This window comes from Natator depressus, chromosome 2, assembly GCF_965152275.1.
Source record: "Natator depressus isolate rNatDep1 chromosome 2, rNatDep2.hap1, whole genome shotgun sequence".
Taxonomy (NCBI): Eukaryota; Metazoa; Chordata; order Testudines; family Cheloniidae; genus Natator; species Natator depressus.
The window spans coordinates 249,271,420-249,293,805 of NC_134235.1; the positions used below are offsets into that span (position 1 = coordinate 249,271,420).

General features: G+C 44.6%; 1 protein-coding gene across 2 annotated transcripts in view; it reads left to right on the forward strand.

The window, feature by feature from the left end:
- Positions 1-225: 225 nt before the first annotated feature.
- The window catches only part of XYLB (xylulokinase), a 142,121-nt gene continuing 119,960 nt past the window's right edge, over positions 226-22,386 (forward strand). Inside the window, exons 1-7 of one of the 2 annotated variants that reach the window (XM_074943436.1) lie at positions 226-359; positions 8,411-8,493; positions 13,573-13,642; positions 15,058-15,138; positions 16,657-16,743; positions 18,989-19,117; positions 20,953-21,018. In XM_074943436.1, coding sequence (XP_074799537.1) covers positions 306-359; positions 8,411-8,493; positions 13,573-13,642; positions 15,058-15,138; positions 16,657-16,743; positions 18,989-19,117; positions 20,953-21,018 — 570 coding nt within the window. In that variant the 5' untranslated portion in view covers positions 226-305. The remainder of the gene's footprint in view (positions 360-8,410; positions 8,494-13,572; positions 13,643-15,057; positions 15,139-16,656; positions 16,744-18,988; positions 19,118-20,952; positions 21,019-22,386) is intronic. The other variant, XM_074943437.1, reaches the window with a different exon arrangement.

The window sequence follows — 22,386 nt, forward strand, 5'->3', positions numbered from 1 at the left end:
AGGTCCCTCCCCCCCCATCTGTGTCACACGCTGACCGGCCGTTAGGACAGTTCCGCCCCCCCGCCTGTTGAGTGTGACGGGCGGAGGGGCCGGGCTCCGCGTGGGCTGTTCGGGCAGTTTCCCCCCACCACACCCACACCCACGCGCGCGCGCGGAGGGGCCGGGCCGTGGGAGGCTGGCTGCCGGTTACTGCAGCCTCTTCGCCTGGCCTTCTTGGAAATCCCGGGGCCTCTTCGCCTGGCCGCGGGGCCGCCCGCGCGCAGCCAGGGGCCGGCCCCCAGCGCCCAGCCCGGTGCTGCTGCAGCATGGCCGCCTCCGAAGCTCCCTGCTACTTGGGATGGGACTTCAGCACCCAGCAGGTACGGGGGCGGCGGGCGGCTCCGCTTCCCCGAGGCTCTCGCCGCTCCCCGGGCGGAGCGGCCAGGCCCGAGCCCCCGGCGGCTGGATAGGGAGGAGCTGGCGCCTGTGCACAACCCGCTTCGGCTGTGAGAGGAAGAGCCCGAGTCCAGCCCCCGGTTTCCGCCCCCTTCCCAGTGACCTGACGGAGCAGCCGCTCGGGAGGGCGCCCGGCCGGGGGGAGGCAGAGCCTGGGGTGCTCCCCAGTCAGTGTCATAAGCCCGCCCCCCCGGCCCTCTGCGTGTGGGGAAGGGGGTTCGTCCGGGAGCAGGGGCCGTTCTGTAGAAGGGGCCCGTCTATGAGCCGTAAGGGGGTGGGGTCCGTCTGGCAGCCGGATGGGGATCCCGCCGCAACAGTCCGATTCCCGTAGTCGCCCCCTGGGCTAGGAGGTGGGCCCTGCTGGCGGGTGGAAAAAAGCCCGCGCTGCTGGAGGAGTAGGATCAGAGACGTGGGTGGGGGCAGGTGAGGCGGAGACTCCGACTGCGTGCCTGGGCGAAGTGCAGAGTTCATAGCTGGACCTGTGCAAGATTTGGGGTTAGACTGGAGCCAGGATTTTGATTTGGTTCATGGAGGGTGGGGGCTAGGGTGACCAGCTGTCTCGATTTTATAGGGACAGTCCCGATATTTGGGGCGTCGTCTTATATAGGTGCCTATTACCCTCTGCCCCATGTCCCGATTTTTCACAGTTGCTGTCTGGTCACCCTAGTGGGGGCAGGCACAACGTTTGTCCACGTTTCTTGCACTTCATCCCATAGTGCTGTTGGTAGATGACTTTGGCTCTTGTAGCCAATGTTTCCAGACCAGGCGCCTGTGAAACCCGGTGCTTCAGTGGTTAGAGTAACGTCTGCTTTTCTCATCTGTATTTTCCTTGCTTTGTTTTTAGCAATATATTTTGATAATAAGCAAAATATTTTCACTGATATGCAGTAACAGTAACTAAATAGAAACTGCTGATCTCCAGAAAACTGCAAGCCAGTAGAAATTCTGACTGGATTCTCGGCTCACTGGGTTCCTGGAATTACAAATCAAAGGTCAATAGTACTAATGCCCACTGATTTTACATTATCCTGCCCCCCTTCAAATTGAAGAGAGGGAAATAAAGGGAAGAAGGGGTAGAAACTACTAGTTAAATTTCTGTCTGGTCACAGGTGTTTTATGTCTCCTGTGCTTTAATGTGTGTAGCAACATGCATACACACTTGAAGGTTGTGCACTTCCTAGCTTCTGTAGGCTGAGCTCATTGCACGCACTAGGGGCTTCTTGTATTCCTCCATTCTCTCTCTCCCCCAAACTCCCTGTGTGTCACCTTTCTATGCCCTTCTATTACTCCCGCCACTTTCCTCCCTTGTGCCAGAGGTTGTGTCCCCCTCATATCCCCCTCTGCCATTGCAGTGGCTCCTTGTGTTCCCCCCATTGCCCGCTTCTCTTATTTGTGTTAGAATCCAGGCTACAGTTTCCCCATGCAGAAAATTAAGCTTCTGCCTTTGATATGTGTAGGCAGCAGTAGGTGATGGCAGAGAACTTTCTCTTCCTTAGCACCAAGGAGTCTGGGGACCCTAATTTTCCTCTGAATCAGGCTTTTTTGGTGTTCTGATTTGCACCAAAATCAGTGGGGTTGTGCCCATGGATTCATAGAATATTCTCTGAATTTTTGGAATTGATTGGATATGACATTCCAACATTATTGTGTTACTAACCAACAGAGAAATGCCACAGAATGTAGGGTCTCTCTTTGCTTGGAAGTATGCAGAGTTTACTTATTTGGGTCATGCCTAGTTGAGAAATCTGGGGAACTAATTTAGTGAAGATATTTAACATTTGTCTGCACTGGAGATTTAAGCACAGATGTTGCTGCACTGGTGCAAAATATCACTGTGGATGTGCTGCAGCAGTGTAAAAAGTGACTTGTACCACCAGCACAGTTTACCAAATCAGGGTAAGCTATACCAGTGCGAGTCACTTTTTCCACTGGTGCAGTGTATCTACACAGGTTTCAGAGTAACAGCCATGTTAGTCTGTATTCGCAAAAAGAAAGGAGTACTTGTGGCACCTTAGAGACTAACCAATTTATTTGAGCATAAGCTTTCGTGAGCTACAGCTCACTTCATCGGATGCAACACAATAATGATTTGTGTTAGTGCAACAGCAGTGGAGTGACATCGATGGTGACATGCTTCATCTCTCCACCCTCAAAATAAGCTCAGTCCATGTGAATTGCCAGAATAATATGCCACTCTCTGGACATTGTACAAAGTATGTTAAAAGTATGATCATGTGTGCTCCACTAGGCTACTTAAGTTTGACTTCCTGTTGGTTGGGCTTCAATATGATCTAGGCTCTGTGATTGGAGAAAGAAAGTCAGAAACTTGAGACATCATGCTGTAAACTCTGGATCTGTGATCCTCCCTCTCACTCTCTTATGAGAAAATAGTTAACGTTGCAAAAAGAAAAGGAGTACTTGTTGCACCTTAGAGACTAACCAATTTATTTGAGCATCCGATGAAGTGAGCTGTAGCTCACGAAAGTTTATGCTCAAATAAATTGGTTAGTCTCTAAGGTGCTACAAGTACTCCTTTTCTTTTTGTGAATACAGACTAACATGGCTGCTACTCTGAAACTTAACAATGTTGTTGTTTAAAATGTCATCACTGAGCATCTGAGTTAACATCTTACTCAGATGAATGGGATAATTAACACCTATTGGTGCTATTATTCCAGGCTCTCTACAGACTCATCCCAGCATCATTTACACTGTATTTACATTTTTGAGCTTTTCTTTGAAGCTGTAACAGCTAGAGACGGAGGCCTTGTCTACACTACAAAGTTAAGTTGACTTAACTTATGTCGACATTCAGCTACTGCTGTAATAAAACCACTGTTGCATGTCCACGCTGCACTCCTTTTGTCAGTGGAGTGCATTCACAGTAGCAGCTCTTGCATCAACACAGAGAGCAGTGCACCATGGGTAGCTACCCAACTCGCTACCATCTACCGAAGGGTATTTTGGGAAGGTTGTGAAATGTGTCCTGGAGTCGGGTTTAGCGTCCCGTTATGTAGTTTTCTCCATTCTGTCATTCAATGTGCATCCTACTACGTTTCATGCCACTTTTAAACAGCCCCTGAAACCTGCATGCCTGCCATATTTGTCAGAAAGTATGGGTCCTGGACTGCTCTCCAGTATTGTTATGAGCGTTATGAACACAAAACACCTGATCCTGTAGTATTTAATGAGCTGTGACTCTGATGATGATGCCTTGGTGTCTGCCTTGCTGTGTGCCCTTGAAAGAAACTATTCAAGATTGCTGTAGACATTCACAGAGTGGCTGCACACTTTGGACTGTTGGTTCGGGGCTCGAGAAACAAGCACTGAATGGTGGGGTTGTATCATTATACAGGTCTGGGCAGTGGTTGCAGAACTTTAAGGTGCTCAAGGCCACTTCCTGGAACTGTGTGCGGAACTTGCCCCAGTCCTCTGGTGTAGAGACACTAAAATGAGATATGCACTCATGATGGAGAAGTGAGTGGCAATTGCTATGTGGAAACTGACAGTGCCTGACTGCTACCGATCAGTCGCAAATCATTTTGGAGTTGGGAAATCCACCGTGAGGGTTGCTCTGATGCAAGTGTGCAGGGCCATTAATTGCCTCCTACTAAGAAGGACTGTTACTCTGGGCAATGTGCGTGAAATAGTGGATGGTTTTTCAGCAATGGGGTTCCCTAACTGTGGTGGGGCGATAGATAGCACACACATTCCTATTTTGGCCCCAAACCACTTTGCCCCAGAGTACATCAACAGAAAGAACTACTTTTCTATGGTATTGCAAGCACTGGTGGATCACCAGGGTCATTTCACTGACATCAACATAGGCTGGTCAGGGAAGGTGCATGACACACGCTTCTTTAGGTCTGTACAGGAAGCTGCAAGCAGGGACTTTCTTTCCAGACCAGAGGATTACCATTGGGAATGTGGAAATGCTAATAGTGATCCTGGGAGACCCAGCCTATCCCTTGCTCGCGTGGCTCATGACCAGCCATTTTGACATCAGTAAGGAGCACTTCAATGACAGGCTCAGCAGGTACAGAATGACTGTTGAGTGTGCCTTTGGCTGTTTGAAAGGTCGCTGGTGCTGTCTCAGGAGGTTAAACCTCAGGGAGGATAATATCCCTGTGGTCATAGCTGCCTGCTGTGCACTGTCTGCTGAATTTGAGTAGCCAGATATCAGGGCTATAAGAGAGGCTCAATGGGGACCTATTCGGCTCAGGGAGGTTTTGAAGAAGCATTTTAACACTGAGTCATAGTAGTGTGTTGCTGTAATGTGTTGAGCCTGGCATTGTTTTTTGGCACCATGCTATGAACCCTGTAATGATTGCTGTGTGTGCACTACTGTAACAAGGCAAATGCACCCATTGCTGTTGTCTGTGAATGACAGTATCGGTCACCATATTTTGGAGAATAATAGTTTCCATAAGTAGATTTTTATTCCACAGCCATGCAAGCATACCTATGTAATGCTGAGGTAAACTTCATACATACATGGTAAAGTATCTTTAAAAGGGAAGTGTCACGGTGCGAGACTCACCCCTGCAGCACTCCTGCTGGTCTTCCAGGGAATTAGCATTCCAGCCTCCAGAGTGCCCTCTGCAGGCCGGTGTACCACTGGCCCCCAGGTCCCTCCCGGACCCCGGTGCCCCTTTTACCAAGGGTGCTGCCCCCGGGTCTCCAGTCTGCCCCCTCACGGTCTCTGGGTCTCCCCTCCCCGGGGAACCCCCACCCACTCTTCCCAGCTCGCCTCAGTCCTTGGCTACTGCCAGTCACCATTGAGTCCCCGCATACTGGGGCAGACTGCAGTGTATAAGCCAATCATCACAGGCAAGGTGGTCCTGGCAGAAACCACCAGAGTCGGAGACCTCCTGGACTACGACAGGGGGGATTGGGTGGAGCCCCGCATGCTCGGACGATGCATGGGGCTTTCCACCCTTCTGACCCCTAGGCGTGTACTCCAGGAGGTGAAGGCCTCCTTGTCACCCAATTCTCTCGCTTTCCTGTGGCGAGCCCTGTAAGAGGGTGTTCCCCACCCATCCCTCACCCCTGGCCCTCCGGACATTTTTCTTGGGCCCCTGTTCTGCGAGCCCCCTCGGCCTCCCCACTCCCACACTCCAAGCCGGCTGCATACCCTGAAGCCGGTCCGGTTTCAAACCACGCCCAGAAACCATCTGTACACGCTCGTGCTCCATACATTGCATTTCCTCACCCTCGTGTCCTGCCCCGACACCAAATGGTGGGACTGTCTTCCACCTAAAGAGGGTGAGGAGCCCCGGTGGGCCAGCCTTTATTCCACCTGGGTCCCACAGCCTGCCGGGGACATTAGTTGGCAGCTCCTTCATGGAGCCGTGAGCACAGGCATGCACCTGGTGCAGTTCACCCCTACACCTGAGGCCTGCCCCTTTTGCAGCGTGAGGGAGAACCTGGCGCACGCCTATCTCAGCTGCGCCAGGTTGCAGCCCCTATTCCGGCTCCTCCAGAACCTCTTGTTGAGGTTCTGGCTGCACTTCTCCCCACACTTGTTCCTCTTTGCACACCGTATACGTGGCCCCATGAAGTTGCGAGACCTCCTCGTCAACCTCCTCCTGGCTCTGACCAAAGTCTTCATCTATAATACCAGGAGGAGGATGTTGGACGAGGGAGTGCTCTGTAACTGCGGGGCCTATTTCCGTTCCTCCCTAGTTTCACGTATCCAGGCAGAGTTCCACTGGGCAGCATCTGCTGGCTCCCTCGACAGCTTTGAGGAGCAGTGGGCGCTGTCTGGGGTTCTCTGCTCGGTGTCCCCATCCGGTATCCTCATTTTGAACCTCTGACCTTCACTCCGATCCCTGTTTTTCATTAGTTGTCCCCTGCAATCAGTTGGTCCCTGGGTCCAGTGGTCCCTCCTGCTAGGCTGGGGGAGGGGCCTTTAGCAGTGGGTGGGCTTGCGCCCACCCACCTCCCGGGTTTTTCCAATACGACCCTGCTACAGGAAGGAACAGGGAATTCACAAGCACATACATCAATGACGCTATCATAGCTGGGTATATGTGGGGCTGTCATTATGTTTAATCTCCCATGGAGTGGAGTACCTTGGGTATTGCTGCAGCCCCAGAAGATACATGTGGCACCGTTTTCCACAGGCGGTGGTGATTGTAGTTGATACCTCACTCCTGAGGGTAACCAAGGCTGCAAGGGAGCAGCTTCTGCATGCGTCTGGCTGCAGACCAGGTCCGTATGCTGCTAACCTGTGTGCTGCACTGGTGCTTGCTGAAGTAATTGCCAAGTGGCTTGCAAAGTGTCCTACTGCTGGGGGAGAAACAAGGCAGCCCTCCCAAGATACCATTGACAAAGGATTGCAGATTACCTCCAGGAAAGTTTCCTAGAGATCTTTCTGGAGGATTCTCAGGACATCCTGGTGTGCATAAACAAACTGTTCTGTAGGGCCCCCTCTGCCTAGCTGTACAGGGGAATGAGAAGCAGATAGCAACTGTACCTGTATTGGTTATTTCACTACCTCTTCTTGCTTGATTAAAAAAGTACATGAGGAGATGTGTCCATGCAGTGTTGAAGCAAAATGAATACTTACCAGAGGTTTCCTCCCCTGCATCAGGCTCACCATAGCTGGAGTGCTGAGAGTGGCTAGTCCTGGCTTGCCACGCTATTGGATCTCTCTGTTGCCTGTCCCCCATCCTTCTCCTCCTCCATTTCCTCCTCCAGCACATCATCCTTGGGGTTCATTCTGGTGGCCTGTGACTTCAGCCCCCAAAGTATTCACGGGAGCTTGGCGGTGGAGGAGGGTTTTCCTCTGAGGATGGCATGCAGCTCCTTGTAGAAGTGGCATGATTGAAGCTCTGCACCAGAATGACTATTTGCCTCCCTTGCCTTCTGGTATGCCTGCTTCAGCTCTTTGGTTTTTATGCGGCACTGCTGTGTGTCCTTATTGTAGCTCTTCTCCTTTGTGTCCCGAGTGATCTGGCAGTAGATATCAAAGTTCCTGCAGTTGGAGCACAGCTGTAACTGCACAGCCTCCTCTCCCCACAGACCTTGGAGATCCACCACCTCCAGCATACACCAGGCAGAACCATGTTTTCTGCATGGAGCCAGCACAGTCCACTGGGCAGTAGCTATGTTAGCTCTCCACCCCGAGCAAACAGGAAGAGCAATTTCAAAAATTCCCAAGGCTTTAAAAGAGGAGGGGTGTATACCTGTTTACCTGGCTGCAGGGCAGCGGAGTTCAAAACAGTGACCTGAGTGGTCATGGTGGGCATTGTGGGACACCTCCTGGAGGCCACTTGGGTCAACGTAAGCAACGCAGTGTCTACATTGACAATGCATCACCTTAACTATGTTAACCTAAGCGCTACGCCTCTTGCTGAGGTGGTTTTATTAGGTTGGCGTAGCGGGTGAGTTGCAGTGGTAGGAGGAGCATTGTAGTGTGTACATCTCCATAGTTAGGTCGATGTAAGCTGCCTTACATTGACTTTGTTGTGCAGACAAGGCCTTACATTTTTGTTTTTAAGTGAAATCTGAGATTTTGGAGAGCAAGGTAGCACTTCAGAGAAGTGCTGATATGGTGCATGGACACACATTGGCTGTTTCTGAACCTTGCTGCTATTATACAAATGACAATTGTCCAGAAAAAAAAATTCTTCCCATCAGTGACTGGAAAGCTCTTCCTTATGTATGTGGGGCCTAAGCTGTTCACGTCTGCATAATTTAAGCTGTCGTTTTAAAAAAGTTTCTCATGTATACAGTTGCTAAGATGAACTTCTAAATGTGAACCAGATATTACTGACGTAGCATTGCCTTCCTGATTCTGAAGCTAGCCAGCTGCAGTGCTTCGCTAGTGCTTATAGTAATTTTGGGTACCCAGTTTGAGACACCTTGAAGGAGCCTAGTTTTCAGAAATTGCTGAGAACCCACTCTTTACAAACAATCCTCCTTTTGAAAATGTAGGCCTACATTTTTGTTCACTTTTGATTTCTTTCAGCTTAAAGTTATTGCCATTGATGAGCAGCTGAGAGTCATCTATGAGGATAACATTCATTTCGACAAAGACCTTCCGGAATTTGGGTATGTTTTTGAATTTTATTCAGTTAGTGTGATGTTCAGTCCAATGTGGTGTACCTTTGAAGGGCCTTCACCCCAGTTACACCCCATGGATCTACTGAGTGTGGAGGCATGAACAGAGTTTCCAGCTTGTCTCTGTGTGTGGTATTTGGCAACACTGCAAAGGTGATGTAAACGCTTGTGACATTTAGTGCTTTTCTTAAAGCTCAGCTCCTGGAATCCTCTGATTGCAGGAGAATCTCAGCTTTCATTTAAGAAAGAAAGATGTTAGCTTTCATGGTTTTGGCAAAAAACTTGAAAACATGAAATGAGTGCATTCTAAAAGACCAAAAACTGAAAAGCAAATACCAAGTACCCCCTAATTTATCATTTTTTTTAAAAGCTCCTGATTTTTAAGCCAATCTCATGAGTTTTTTGGGGATGGCTCATGAATTTTGAAAATTGAGGGTTGGCAATACTGCCTTTGTGTTTGGGAAGGGGATGCCATGCCAACACCAAATAGGGTTTGGAAAGGACCTTTGGGAATATGCTGGAGTAGATCCATTGACCAAAAATGCTCTCGGGATGTAGGAGGGTAGTGCCTGCTACTCCAATCTGTAGTCTGGAGTGTATACATTCCATCTTGCAAGCTCACAGACTTTTCGCACAAAACCTGTTTGCTCAAATTTTATATAACAAGAAGTGGATTTCACACATGCTGTGATGTGAAACCTTTGATAGTAAACATTAGGAAGTTAAAAAGGTGTTATTACTGACAGACCAAGTTTAATTGGTGCATCAAAAACTCCATGTCCTTTATTTAAGAACAGGATTTAGGTGCTGGATTAGCTGTTTGCATATGCACTTACTCAATTTATATGAGTAAACTTAATAATCACAAATAGCTGCAGTAGGTATACAGTGTGGCAGACTGACAATATCCTATAATATCTTGAGTGAACTTTATTGAATTAAGTTAAACCTTATTGAATTAATGTTAATAACTTTGGGGTACATTGTATTAGAATGCAAATGTTTATGTACTATTGTGAGATTGTATGGGACTTCTTTATCAGGAAGACAAGATTAATGCAATATCTGGAAGATATTAGGAACTTCAGAAAGTCTTTTTGGAATAAAATGTGGATTCCCTAGGAAATTGCTTGGGGTGATGGGAATGCAAATTCATACTCTGAAGCCAACCTTTTGAAGATATGCCCTGGAGGGAGAGACCCATTGTGTACTAATTACCTGCTTCTGGAAACTCCAGTTCAGAGACCCCTGAACTAAAAGGGAACTGAACATTGTATGAGTGTGCTTGTTCTCAGCTGTAGCTGTGATGAGCTTGTAACCAAAAGAAAAGGAGTACTTGTGGCACCTTAGAGACTAACAAATTTATTAGAACATAAGCTTTCGTGAGCTACAGCTCACTTCATCGGATGCATACAGTGGAAAATATAGTAGGGAGATTTTATATACACAGAGAACGTGAAACAATGGGTGTTACCATACAGACTGTAACAAGAGTGATCAGGAAAGGTGAGCTATTACCAGCAGGAGAGCACGGGGGCGGGGGGGGGGGAAACCAGGACGACACCAATTTATTGACCAATAATCAATTTATTTGAGAGACATCCACTCCCAGTCTTTATTCAAGCCTAAGTTAATTGTATCCAGTTTTCAAATGAATTCCAATTCAGCAGTCTCTTGTTGGAGTCTGGTTTTGAAGTGTTTTTTGTTGAAGAATTGCCACTATTAGGCCTCAGAGTAACAGCCGTGTTAGTCTGTATTCGCAAAAAGAAAAGGAGTACTTGTGGCACCTTAGAGACTAACCAATTTATTTGAACATGAGCTTTCATGAGCTACAGCTCACTTCATCCGATGAAGTGAGCTGTAGCTCACGAAAGCTCATGCTCAAATAAATTGGTTAGTCTCTAAGGTGCCACAAGTACTCCTTTTCTTTTTACTATTAGGCCTGTAATCGAGTGACCAAAGAGATTGAAGTGTTCTCCGACTGGTTTTTGAATGTTATAATTCTTGACGTCTGATTTGTGTCCATTTATTTTTTTTGCTTAGAGACTGTCCAGTTTGACCAATGTACATGGCAGAGGGGCATTGCTGGCACATGATGGCATATATCACATTGGTGGATGTGCAGGTGAACAAGCCTCTGATATTGTGGCTGATGTGATTAGGCCCTATGATGGTGTCCCCTGAATAGATATGTGGACACAGTTGGCAAGGGGCTTTGTTGCAAGGATAGGTTCCTGGGTTAATGTTTTTGGTGTGTGGTGTGTGGTGTGTGGTTGCTGGTGAGTATTTGCTTCAGGCTGGGGGGCTGTCTGTAAGCAGGGACTGGCCTGTCTCCCAAGATCTGTGAGAGTGATGGGTCGTCCTTCAGGATAGGTTGTAGATCCTTGATGGTGCATTGGAGAGGTTTTAGTTGGGGGCTGAAGGTGATGGCTAATGGTGTTCTGTTATTTTCTTTGTTGGGCCTGACCTGTAGTAGGTGACTTCTGGGTACTCTTCTGGCTCTATCAATCTGTTTCTTCACTTCAGCATGTGGGTATTGTAGTTGTAAGAACGCTTGATAGAGATCTTGTAGGTGTTTGTCTCTGTCTGAGCCATTACTCTCTGATCCCACTGAGGGTTACGAAAAGAAACTACACCATCTGCTCAAGAAACTCCCTGAAAAAGCACAAGAACAAATCTGCACAGACACACCCCTAGAACCCCAACCAGGGGTATTCTATCTGGTACCCAAGATCCATAAACCTGGAAATCCTGGACGCCCCATCATCTCAGGCATTGGCATCCTGACAGCAAGATTGTCTGGCTATGTAGACTCCCTCTTTAGGCCCTACGCTACCAGCACTCCCAGCTATCTTCGAGACACCACTGACTTCCTGAGGAAACTACAATCCATCGGTGATCTTCCTGAAAACACAACCCTAGCCACTATGGATGTAGAAGCCCTCTACACCAACATTCCACACAAAGATGGACTACAAGCCGTCAGGAACAGTATCCCCGATAATGTCACAGCAAACCTGGTGGCTGAACTTTGTGACTTTGTCCTCACCCATAACTATTTCACATTTGGGGACAATGTATACCTTCAAATCAGCGGCACTGCTGTGGGTACCCGCGTGGCCCCACAGTATGCCAACATTTTTATGGCTGACTTAGAACAACGCTTCCTCAGCTCTTGTCCTCTAATGTCCCTGCTCTACTTGCGCTACATTGATGACATCTTCATCATCTGGACCCATGGAAAAGAAGCCCTTGAGGAATTCCACCATGATTTCAGCAATTTCCATCCCACCATCAACCTCAGCTTGGACCAGTCCACACAAGAGATCCACTTCCTGGACACTATGGTGCTAATAAGCGATGGTCACATAACCACCACTCTATACCAGAAACCTACTGACCGCTATACTTATCTACATGCCTCCAGCTTTCATCCAGACCACACCACATGATCCATTGTCTCTGTCTGAGGGGTTGGAGCAAATGTGGTTGTATCGTAGACCTTGGCTGTAGACAAACACCTACAAGATCTCTATCAAGCATACTTACAACTACAATCCCCCGCCCCCGCCCCCGCTGTCCTGCTGGTAATAGCTCACCTTTCCTGATCACTCTTGTTACAGTCTGTATGGTAACACCCATTGTTTCATATTCTCTGTGTATATAAAATCTCCCCACTATATTTTCCACTGTATGCATCCGAAGAAGTGAACTGTAGCTCACAAAAGCTTATGCTCTGATAAATTTGTTAGTCTCTAAGGTGCCACAAGTACTCCTTTTCTTTTTAAGGATACAGACTAACACGGCTGCTACTCTGAAACTTGTAACCAAAAGGACTCCCTTACGGTGGGTGGGGGTGTTAAAAGACTTATCCTGCCAGAACCCATGTTAGAGTTGGGATGTACTCTGGTAGGCTAATTAGCATGCATGTAGATTCTTTTATTGTTTTTCGTATGCTTTCTCTCTAATGCTTTGTACCTTAAGAATAAAGTAGGCCTGCTTAGAAAACTCTGTGTGGCACTTATATCTGTAGCAATCACTCTTATCATTCTCTAAAGAGAAAGCAAACAGGTTTGTTTGGGAAGAATGTTTAGGCTGGGAACTATGCAGTGAAGGCAGGGAACTGTAGGTCAGAAGGGAGAGAGACAGATGTCTGCATCCAAGAGAGGCAACAAGTGGGGAGCTGGAAGCCTGAGAGTTGGTGCCTTTGCTGAACCACCGAGGGAAGATACAGGTGCAGTTGCCCTGAACTGTGACATAAAGTATCATGCACACACACATTTTGCACACTAAGGCTTTGTCTACACTACATCATTTACGCTGGTGCAGCTGCACTGATCCAGCTATCAGGGCCGGCTCTAGGCACCAGCAAAGCAAGCACTTGCTTGGGACGGCACATTTCTAGGGGCAGCATTCCGGCGCCAGCCATCATAGGCACCGACTCCATGGGTGCTCCAGGGCTGGAGCACCAACTGGGAAAAATTGGTGGGCAGCTCCCCATGCCCCCCCCAACATAGCACTGTCTACACCAGCTCTTAGGTCGGTATAACTTATGTCGCTCAGGGGTGTGGATTATTCACACCCCTGAGTGATGTAAGATGTACCGAAGTAATTTATAGTGTAGACAAGGGCTCACTTTGGATCGTCTTTGTGTGATATTTGGCTTTTAGTGTCAAATTGCCTTGTAGGACACCAGCATGAATATAAAAGACCAAGAGTTTACTGCTGCATGAGATCTGTGCAGGCGGACCCTTCCAACTATGCAGAGCCTCAGTGACTTCAAAGTACTGAGCAAATGTAAGAGTCTACCCTCTTAGATCTCACTGCAGGATCAGGGACTTTTTTATTTTTTTTTCTCTGTGACTAGTCAAAATATCAAAATGTTAGTTCCAGAGAGCAGGCTGAATTTTCTAACTTTGTTTTTATCCTTGCTGTGTACTAAATAGTACTGTGTGCTCTTTGATCATAAATGATCATTTGAAAAAACTGCTTGGAGGGTGAAAAATGAACCAAATGTGAAAAAAGACAGGTTCTCCTCCCATCTCAAGAGAAAGTACTGTCTTTCTGCAGGACTCATTGTGGTGTCCATGTCCACAGTGATAAGCTGACAGTGACTTCTCCTGTGTTAATGTGGGTCAAGGTAAGAACATGTTTTAATTTTGGTTGCCTGAGTATATTTGTGTTCTTATATGATTCATCTTCTTAACTCAGGATTATAATTATGAGCAGCAATTAAGATTGTCATTCAAGCTAAGGTGTTTCGTTTGCTTGTTTTCTATTTCTTTTGCATGCAGATCTATCTCTTTGAAATGCAAATTTTCACATCATGAATAAGCGAAGCTGGAGTTCTTAAATTGTTATACTTTTGTTTCTTCACTCTCCATTGTTTTTAATACTAGATACATGAAAAATAGAAGTTCTTTCATCACTGATTTTGAACCCATTTCAGCCCAGCCATAAATAAATATTGCATCTGCTGGATAGAATTTGGACAATTTTCCTTCTTTTTTTAATTAGGAAAACATTCTTTGTTTGCTGTCTTTGTTTCATATGGAAGAGGAGCCAGTTTGGCTTTGCTTTGTTTACTTCTTCATTTGTGCAACATCAGAGTTAATTTCATCCTCTGAGAATAAGATTTATTAGCCAGTTTTTGTTTCCTTCTGCTGGTTGGCTGGCTGGTTCTGCCGCAGCTGATCATAAAACTTTGTAGTGCAGGCCCCTTATGATAATGGTAGAAAATATTTAGCTTAAAATACTGATGATTTCTTTTTGTATTCTAAAAACATATATTCATGATCCAGAAAAAAATTACTCATGTAGGTCCAGATTCTGTAACCTGTACTCACATTGAGTAGAATCTTACTATGTAAGTAGTCCTACTAAGGCAACTTGTCTAGTGACGTCATGAGTAAGGGTGGCAAAATCTAGGTCACAGCAGTGAAAGTGTAAAGGTAGATTAATTTTTGGTCCTAAATTACTTCAGAGTGTCCTTTGAAAATCTCATGGCAAGGGCAAAATTTTCAGACTTGAGTGTCTAAAGGTTAAGCATTTAAATCCATATTTAGGTATCTGAATAAATCATCTGAATTTCAGAGGTGCTGAACGTCCATAGCTCCCACTGAAATCAGTGGGAGTTGAGGATGCTCAGCATCTTCCAAGATTGGACTTTGCCCCACAAAGAATTGCATGGGTTTTCCAAACGTAAGAACAAAATAAATTGTCCCATTTTTCATCTATCAACCTCAACAATGTCTCTTTCATATATTGGAACCCACTGAAGACCAAACAAGAGCCAAGATGTAATGATTTGTCCTTTGTGATTCAACCTGTTTGAAGAATTTTTTTCTGTAGTTCCCTTTTTTAAAATGGGCTCCTGCTTAATAAACTAATGCATTCAATTTCTCAAAAAATCCCTAGTCATTAGCTAATTTTTCATTATCTGTTACTGAACCCTTATCAGAGATGACAGATACTTACAATTTAATTCTGAGGATTGTGAGTGTGCATAATTTGGTAGCTCATTATAATCACTCTTGATTCTGTTTGTTCTTGTAGGCTCTGGATATGATCTTGGAAAAGATGAAGTCTTCTGGCTTTAAGTTCTCTCATGTGAGAGCTTTTTCTGGGGCTGGACAGGTTAGTTTTTAAAGGGAAAAATTAGTCATATTGTATGTCCTCAACAGAGTATTAAGGAATAATGATACTTATTATTTAGGAGTATTACAATAGCATCTAAAGGCCTCAATTAGGATCAAAGTTTCATTGTACCAGACACCGTACAAATACATAATAAGAGACAGACTCTGCCCGAAGAGCTTAAAAGCTAATTTAATACAAGATGCAACTTGTATACAACTGCACGAAGAGATAGGACAGAGAGGACAAGGATAATAGTATGGTTACATAGACTAGCTGTGTGTACAACTAGATGGTTTCAAGTCATTTAAATTCTTCACACTTACGGGGCTCTATTATGGTTTTGCAAATTTGAGCCATGCTTGGAGATGATGGAGGAGTTTGAGCAGCTGTGTCTGCAAGATTGTTCCACAGATGCTCAAGGAGAGGGGAATGTAGTGAAGAGCTGAACATGTAAAATGTATTCGAGGTATAGCAAGCATCCCTCTAATCAGAGCTCTTCATTTGCTGGGTGGTGCATCCTCAGGCATAATGGAAACCATATTCAGGAATAATGGAAACCAAATGATGGCTGCCTTGTGTGTAAATGTGCTGGGGATGTCTCCCCCTGTGCCTCTTGCTTAGGCACTTGTGTAGGGCTTCTCTAATTTAGCCTATATTGCATAGTGCCTTTCTTCTGAATATGTCAAAGTGCTCAGACATTCATTCATCAATTAAGCCTCGCACCATGCCTGTACGGTAAGCAAGTCTTAGACCCATTTTGCAGTTGTGTAAAGTGAAGTGCAGAGAGATTAAGGCAGGCATTATCAAAAGTGCCCACTAATTTTTGGTGTATCAGTTGTCAGTTGCTCAGCTTCAAACTCCTAGGACTGGTTAATCAGAGGTGCTGAACTCTTGCAGTTTCCATGGACTTCAGCTAAAGGTTTGGATGCTCAGAGAATCAGGGGCTATATGTTTCAAGTTGAATACCCCAAATTAGTGGTGCCTAAGGGACTTGCTCTGGGTTACACAGTGAATTAGTGACAGACAAAGTACCTTGAATATGATTAAAGAACCCAGGCATTTTGATTTCCACTTCTCTGCTTTAATCAGTAGACAAAGAGTCTAACCCTGTGTGCCGGGTCCAAAATGACAGAAAGTCATTCTGTGGAGCCCTGGCTGCACTTTATAGCTGCCCTTCTGTGGTAGAATCATTGGGTAAGATAATAGCTGCAACTAGCAATATTATAGAAGCGCCCACTAGATGCTGCTTTAATTAATGGTCTACATTTTTGCCAGACAAACTCCTGTATTTGATGATTTGGCACATACATTGCTCATTCTTGAAGTGTAATTAAATGATCTAATTGGCCTGGATGTCTCCAAAAAAGGTGAACTGTTTAATGAATTAATTAATCAATAAATTTGTGTCTCACTTTGGACATGGTTCTCCTCCATTTAATGTTCGAAATCCAGATTGGAATCTGTATTTGACATCCTGGGGGCCATCTTTAATTTAAAAATGTATATCCTTTACAGCAACATGGAAGCGTGTATTGGAAAGAAGGAGCCAGCCAAATTTTAAAGAATTTATCACCTGATCTTCCTTTACATCAGCTACTAAAGGTAATACGTGCAATGAAGAGCTCTGAAGGGAGAGTGAGCACACACACTCCTCTTTCTGACACTCAACAGTTGCTTTTTCCTTCCAAAATATTCCCTTTGCTTGTTTGTGTTAGAAGCCACTGCAGTATACTTTTTTTTTCTCCTATATCCCAGGGGTTTCAGTATTTCATCTTCCCCTGGCATGACAGCATACAATTTTGTTAAAACATGCAGCGCCCAGTGAGCACCACAATGTATGACAAGTGATCTATTTATTGTTTTATAAAGCTGAATATTATTTTAACATCTTTGCCATTATGGATAATATGTTTAGATCTGATTTCCCATTCAACTCACAAGATTTTATTAGCAAGCATACTTACGTGAAACGTGATAGACTTATCTCTGAAGGTTCAAACTATGGTCCAAGGAGTTCCTGTGCACAGGGTGGCTGCTTGGGGTTGTTTTGTGGCTTGTGGACATAGATTTGAAAAGCCTTCTCCTTTAAAGGTATAAGCAAAGGAGGCTCATTCACCTGCACATCTACCAATGTGATATGTGCCAGCAATGCCCCTCTGCCATGTACGTTGGCCAGTCTGGACCGTCTCTATGCAAAAGAATAAATGGACACAAATCAGACGTCAAGAGTTAGAACATTCAAAAACCAGTCGGAGAACACTTCAATCTCTCTGGTCACTCGATTACAGATCTAAAAATGGCAATTCTTCAACAAAAAAACTTCAAAACCAGACTCCAACGAGAGACTGCTGAATTGGAATTAATTTGCAAACTGGACACCATTAAATTAGACTTGAATAAAGACTGGGAGTGGATGTGTCATTACACAAAGTAAAACTATTTCCCCATGTTTATTTTCTCCCCTACTGTTCCTCACACGTTCTTGTCAACTGCTGGAAATGGCCCACCTTGATTATCACTACAAAAGGTTTTTTTTTTTTTTTTCCCCGTCTCCTGCTGGTAATAACTCACCTTACCTGATCACTCTTGTTACAGTCTGTATGGTAACACCCATTGTTTCATGTTCTCTGTGTATATAAATCCCCCTATTGTATTTTCCACTGCATGCATCCGATGAAGTGAGCTGTAGCTCACGAAAGCTTATGCTCAAATAAATTTGTTAGTCTCTAAAGTGCCACAAGTCCTCCTTTTCATCTTGAAACCAGCCTTTCCCACCTTGAGATCAGAAAGAACTTTTAAACATTTGACGAAGACATCTGTACAACTGGTCTATTCAAATCTTAAATGTGTATATCCAGATTCCCAAATAAAAATATTGTCTGCAATGAACATGTGAAGAACTTCTGGGGACTGGGTTAAAATACTGCGAAGTGGTGTTCTGAGTGTCAAATGAAGAATTCCCAAAAGACCATAACTAGTCATTGGAGACAACAATGTCAGTACAACCCCAATAAGAACAACAGTAGTTATCCATAGGGATAAATCCTGAAAACTGGAACAAAAGGACTGTGCTGTGAGAGAACTGTGCTGAAGTAAAGCAGAGCTCAGGAACGGAATCCTTAGCCCCAGCATCTGCTTCAGGGCCTGGTAACCTTCATAGCTGGCCCATGGCTAGCTACTGCAAGATACGTAAAAGAGTGGCAGACACAGCTTGTTTCTCCTCTCCAATGTGAGGTTTGGCCTGGGGTTTTCACACTGTTTGCAAATCCACTGGCTGTGTCTCCAACATGCTGGCTTATATGGATTGTAGATGGGTGTAGCGTCTGACAGTGCGGGATCTTCAGTGCAACAATGTGACATTTCCATGCACATGTTCTTGGTGTCCTCTAACGTGCTCTAAGCCTCTAACTGCCAGATGCTAGTACTGGATGACAGCCTCAGGGGATGGATCATTTGATAATTGCCCTGTTCTGTTCATTCCCTTTGAAGCATCTGGCATTGGCCACTGTGAGAAGACAAGTTTCAGAGGGGTAGCCTTGTTAGTCTGTTTCAGCAAAAACAACGAGGAGTCTTGTGGCACCTTAAAGACTAACAAATTTATTAGAGCATAAGCTTTCGTGGGCTATGACCCTCTTCTTCAGATGTATGGAGTGAAAATTACAGTAGTTTTGTCAGAAGACAGGGATACTGGGCTAGAATTACCCTTGGTGTAACCCACTATGGCCGTTCTTATGTTCTGTTGTATTTGGGCCTAATACAGGCACAGATACCTTCTCAGGATTTGGTCATTAGTATGAAAGTCCCTCCTGGAGTGATAATCTTTTTGATGATTTATTTTTTTCCCCAGGCTTGTTTTTCTGTCAGTGACAGCCCTGTTTGGATGGATTCCAGTACTACTACCCAGTGCTTATCGCTTGAGAAAGCTGTTGGAGGGGCACAAAACCTAGCTAATATAACTGGTTCACGAGCATGTGAGGTGAGAACTGGAGGAGGAAAGAATGAAAGTTCTTATAGAGGCACTGGTGCCTCATGGCAAACTTAGAAAATAATTCTGTCCACAGCCACTAAGTGTGATATCTGTATGAGGCTGAAACTCGTGAAAAGGTAAGTTTAGTCTGAATATTGACAAAAACCGTCTGGCAGTGAAATGTATTGGGCTTTGGAATAGCGTCACAAAGGAAGGGGTGATGTCCTATTGCTTGGGAATTGTAAAATTAGACTAGTCAAAGCAGTAGAAAATGCACTGTATGAAGCAAACCTGCATTGGCAGAAAGAGTGACTGGATGAATTATTACTGTAAGTTACTTCCGTAATTCTGTGGGTCAGATCCTCAGCTGGTGGAGCTATGCTAATTTGCACAAGTTGAGGACCTGTCTCTGAGTTCAAGTGAGGAAAAAGATGCAGGAGCAGATTAATTTCAATTTTTGCTTTCATGCAGATGCCCATAGCAATAAAATATATTGCAGAGTGTTTCTAAATTTAATTTTAGTTAAATTAATAAATGTCTCTAAACAAGACATCCGGAGCCCCGCAACACCACTATCCAGCCCTACCCAACACCCATCTCTTCGTAGGTAAGGGAGAAAAAATGGGCCTTTCAAGTGCTCTGTGGAGGCAAACAAAATCAGACGGTTGTGGACCTGGGGGATAAGTAAGTTCCAGAGGCCATAACAGAGAATGCCCCATCACCCCACCCTTTTTATTGCAGTGGGGCTTCAGATCAGGCACCTCCTCCTACCACAATTGTGACAATATGTCATGGAGTGAGAGGAGTCTTTTAGACCAGTGGTGCGCAAACTTTTCCAGTCCTGCCCCCCATTACTATTCACGGAATTTGTTATGTCTCCCCCACTCATCACTTGTAATCTGAAGGAATCCCTTACTTCTGCACTGCTGCTGGTGACAGTGCTGCCTTCAGAGCTGGGCGGCTGGGGCATTGATGTTTTTTGTGGTGCGGGAGGATAATTTTTTTATTCCTAGTCCTGTCCCACCCCCAATACCCACTCTATTTTTATCTCACTCCTGCTATTATGGCCGTGGGTCCTTTGGAGCCTGCAGGATCCCAGCTTCTTCGCGCCCCCCCCCCCCCCCCAGGGAACCTCTTGCACCCCTCCAGTTTGTGTACCACTGTTTTAGACAAGTAGCATATGTAAATAGCACCTGGTTGTCAGTTTGTTAGTGATGGTGAGTTCATCAAAATATGGTCCTATCCATATGCATAGCTCTTTTTGATTCATTGTGCAGAGTGTATGCTCATTTGAGTTGAAATGAAACTTTAAACAGTGCAAAAATGTTTCTTTTAACTTATAACAGGCAATGAATTAACTTAAAAAATTCAGTGAATCTTAAGCATTTTTCTTTTATATGATTTAATACATATATGAGAAATAATTATTCCTTAGCCATTAGTTATTTCTGGCTTGAAATACCCTGTCCCCCATTTACCCCACCCATACAAAGTTGTATAAGTTGGGAACCTTTTAAGGCTCTAGAGGCCAATGTTTTGCATTGTATTGGGTTCCTCTGTATGTAATCAGTATGATTCATTCCATTGAACTGTCATTTCTGAAACATAAATTAGGGATAGTAATGCTTTTTCACAGCCTTTTCCCAAAAGGTGAGCAAAATTCTCATAATGAGACTATGCATTATAGCCTGTTTAGTGCAGATTGCCTGCTGTGCACTGACTTTCATCATGCATCTAGCAAATTAAATATCCAAAGTGCAATGTACTGAACTCATTACACAGAGTTAATGATTATTGACTCCATTTAGTGTTTGTATTCCTAAGCATTTGCATTTCTTTCTCAGCGTTTTACAGGAAACCAGATCGCAAAGATTTACAGCCAGAATCCTGAGGTCTACGTACAAACTGAGGTTGGCTCAACTTCAGTCCACTTACTGGAAATCACAGTTGAAAATCTTTTTAATTTTTTTAAGAAAATATAAAAATGTTTTTGCTAAAAAGAAGTACATTTTGTTTATTGAATTAGTTTTCATAATGCAAAATAAGTAATATAGAGGTGATGATTTTATAAAGTGGGTCTGCTTTTTTTAAATGGTCAGTTATTTGGCAGATGAAAATCAAATATCAGATCCTTTTAGAATGATGCATTTAACATTGTGAATACTTGTGGGTCACAACATTTTGAATTGAAGTTTTAAAAAAGTAGGCCTTAATTTTACCTGCACAAAATTGCATTTGCACCAGTTTGTGCAGGTATTGCCACATTTGCTCACAGAAACCAGTGATTATACACAGTTGATACACACACAGAACAGCTATTTGCATGCATCAGTGCAATGTTTGCTGATGCAAATCAGGTGACAGGCAGTGTTACCCAGGAAAAACTGGAGGTTGAGTTGAGCCCTTTTTAACAGATTGGCCCTTGAAGGTTATTTTGATCTCTATAATTATAAAATGAATTACACATTTCAAACAAAAGTTTCCTTTTTTATTGACATTTCAGGAATCAGCAATAACAATTATTATTTTAACTGCTCAAAGCTGAAAATCTGATGTTCTGCCTAAAGCAGTGATTGATACTCCATGCTTCAGAGCAAGGTGATAAACCCCTGTAATGCATGTTGGCAGTGCTGTACGTGAGGGAAGGACCTACATCCTGAAGCATGAGATCTGTCTGAGACTCCTGTTTTGGCATTTATTACTGCACTTGATAAAATTTCCAGGGCTTTTAAAATCCATTATCAATATGGACCAGTTGACTTCCTGCAGCAATAAGTCTCACAGGTTCAATATACCCTTTGTAAAGAAATGTTTTCTTTAATCTTGTTCTGTCTGTATTTGCATGAATGTCATTGTGACACCTCTTATTCTAGTGTGGGATGGAGTGGAATGGATGGAAGACAGACTATATATTCTGGTCACAAATTAAGACCAAATACAGAAGTGAATTAAACTGGGATCCCCAGTTGTGCTGAAAGGGATGTGGCAGTGCCATATTACAACCAGAGCCCCCAGGAGGAATTCTGTCTTGGTAAGAATTCCGCTTGAGGACCCTCAGGCAGCACACACTAGCTTGGCAGCTCACTACTTTATAGAGGATGCAGTGCGTTCCTTCCACTGTGCCAGCCTGTTTTGCTTGCTGATTTAGAGTTGAGCCAGAACCAACCTTTAGCCCAACACTCCTCATTCTCTTTCAGGCAGCTAGTGTCCATTGGAGCACGAGGAAGGGCATGGCCTGTGTTCCTCAGCCATGTTGAGATGTGTTCCTGGGTAGAGTC